Source organism: Rhagoletis pomonella, unplaced genomic scaffold (genome assembly GCF_013731165.1).
Source record: "Rhagoletis pomonella isolate Grant_MI unplaced genomic scaffold, Rhpom_1.0 Rhpom_scaffold_06660, whole genome shotgun sequence".
In the NCBI taxonomy this organism is placed as follows: domain Eukaryota; kingdom Metazoa; phylum Arthropoda; class Insecta; order Diptera; family Tephritidae; genus Rhagoletis; species Rhagoletis pomonella.
This window is the reverse complement of record NW_023465192.1, coordinates 5,087-6,882: the sequence shown is the minus strand read 5'-3', so window position 1 is coordinate 6,882 and position 1,796 is coordinate 5,087. Positions and strand designations below refer to the sequence as shown.

The following is a 1,796-nucleotide window of genomic DNA, read 5'->3' as shown; positions in this document are numbered from 1 at the left end:
AACAAATATTTACTCAAAATCGTTTATCCCTAAAGACCAAAAATAATTTCAGAAATTTTACTAGAAGTGCAAAAAATCAGCTTTAGTTTATTCCATAAAAGAATAAAACCAAGAAAGCAAATACAAAATACATTTTGGTTAAAAATTTCCAATTCTTCAAGAAAAAAATAACCGATAATGAGCACAATTTGGAGCAAGACTTAAAATGTTTATAATACATATTTACTTTTCAGTGAGGCACTCTCTCACAGTGTTCAATATTCACATAAAATTTATTATAATTTGTTTTTTGATTGCTTCGATCTTCTATTTAGCTCTTCCTTTTAATGTTTTAATATGTAGATATGTATACCTTCGCCTTAGGCGTCTCCGCCTCCGTTGCCGCCACGTGCTGTACTGCCACTACGCATTGTCGTACCGCCATACTTGCTGTGGTGCAAGTGTTCGTCGCTGCGCGGCGTCATGCCATCTGAGCTCATTTGAAATTCATCGTCATCCTCATCGAAGACGGGCTTGCTGATTTTCATGGCTTCTTCCAAGCGGTAGCTGTTGCTTTTGGGCAATGGTTGATCGTCGCATTTTAGTTCACTCATTTGCATTTGAGTGCAGAAGCGTTGAATGTGCTCCAGCACTTCCCGCATTCCAATCTCGGATGACTTTTGACCAATGCTGCGCTCTTCAGAAGAGGTCTTGTGGGGCTCCGAGGGCGACGATTTTATAGTGCTGCGGCAGGAACAGGAATTTTGTGCCTTTTCACATTCATTGGTCGATGTACTTGGCTTCGATCCGCTACAATGTTTCTGGGGTTGCGCTGCGGGTGGATTTGGTGCAGCAGTTGGGTGAGTCCCTGACGTGGATGCCAGCATCGTATGGTGTTGGTAGAACATCTTGTCATATTCCGACTTCATGCAAAGATACCTAAAGTGTCGCGAATTCTCCTCGCCATAGTGGACAACCTCTATAGAGTAGATAAAACAAAAAACAACGAAATTGTACAGAAACTTTCAAATGTCGCTTACTGTTATTAATATCAGTTTGAAGTTTGTTCAGCAAGGCATTGGTGGATTTGAGTTCAGCTGAAAAGCGATCGACCTTTGCCGATAGTTCACGAAAATTCCGATTAAGTAAATCTGAGATAGATTTCTAAGAGGAAAACATTGAAAACTATGTAGTATTTTAGTTGTGCTGTCAACTCTTACCCCAATAGCGTTTTCCACGGTTTGGCGTATGAGTTCAAAAAACTCCTCAGTGTCATCGTCCTTATCATCGTCGTGATTTCTTGCGTGATGATGATGGTGATGATTGGTATGTTCTTTTTGACCACTACTATCGGCAAAGTTCACATAGTTCTTATTGTCGAACAAGTTTGGCACATTGTACACCGCCGATGTTGCACCATAGCTGTTCTTCTCCGGTCGCGTGGTTTTAGCTTTTGCAGCGCTGCTATGATCTTTCTTGATATCATCCAGATTCAGTGCTTTCTCCTCCTTGCCGAAATACTTGTCTGGCTTCATACTGCTGCTACCGGGGCGAGCGCTCTTTCGTCGGCCAGTCGTCATGCTGCTGGCTCCCATTGGGGCACCGTTTGCATTCAGATTAGCTGCGTTGGCGGACGCCGCTTGACAGTTGGTATTGTATGGCGTGTTCGAAGTGATAATGTAAGCTCCGTATTCTCCGCGGTCTCGCGAATTCTTTAGTATGCTATTGTTTACTTGAGATTTCATTGAATTCGCTTCGAATTTTGACGCATATAGTTCCTCGATGGACTTTCGTGGCCGTTGTCGTACCATTTTGCT

At 42.4% G+C, this 1,796-nt stretch overlaps 1 protein-coding gene across 1 annotated transcript; it reads right to left on the bottom strand.

Annotated features, from left to right (window-relative positions):
* Nucleotides 1-309: 309 nt before the first annotated feature.
* On the bottom strand, nucleotides 310-1,796 carry LOC118755574. The gene is made up of 3 exons (XM_036490403.1): nucleotides 1,200-1,796; nucleotides 1,020-1,143; nucleotides 310-958 (listed from the first exon to the last, which is right to left on the bottom strand). Exons 1-3 carry the CDS (start codon nucleotides 1,788-1,790, stop codon nucleotides 360-362), a joined length of 1,314 nt encoding a protein of 437 aa, XP_036346296.1. The 5' UTR covers nucleotides 1,791-1,796; the 3' UTR covers nucleotides 310-359.

Bases quoted from the DNA above. Each gene is read 5' to 3' on its own strand.
- LOC118755574 (XM_036490403.1), bottom strand. From the start codon at position 1,790: ATGGTACGACAACGGCCACGAAAGTCCATCGAGGAACTATATGCGTCA. The intron at 1,144-1,199 runs GTAAGAGTTGAC...TTTTCCTCTTAG, and splicing joins CCGTGGAAAACGCTATTGGG to AAATCTATCTCAGATTTACT. The intron at 959-1,019 runs GTAAGCGACATT...TCTACTCTATAG, and splicing joins TCAAACTGATATTAATAACA to AGGTTGTCCACTATGGCGAG.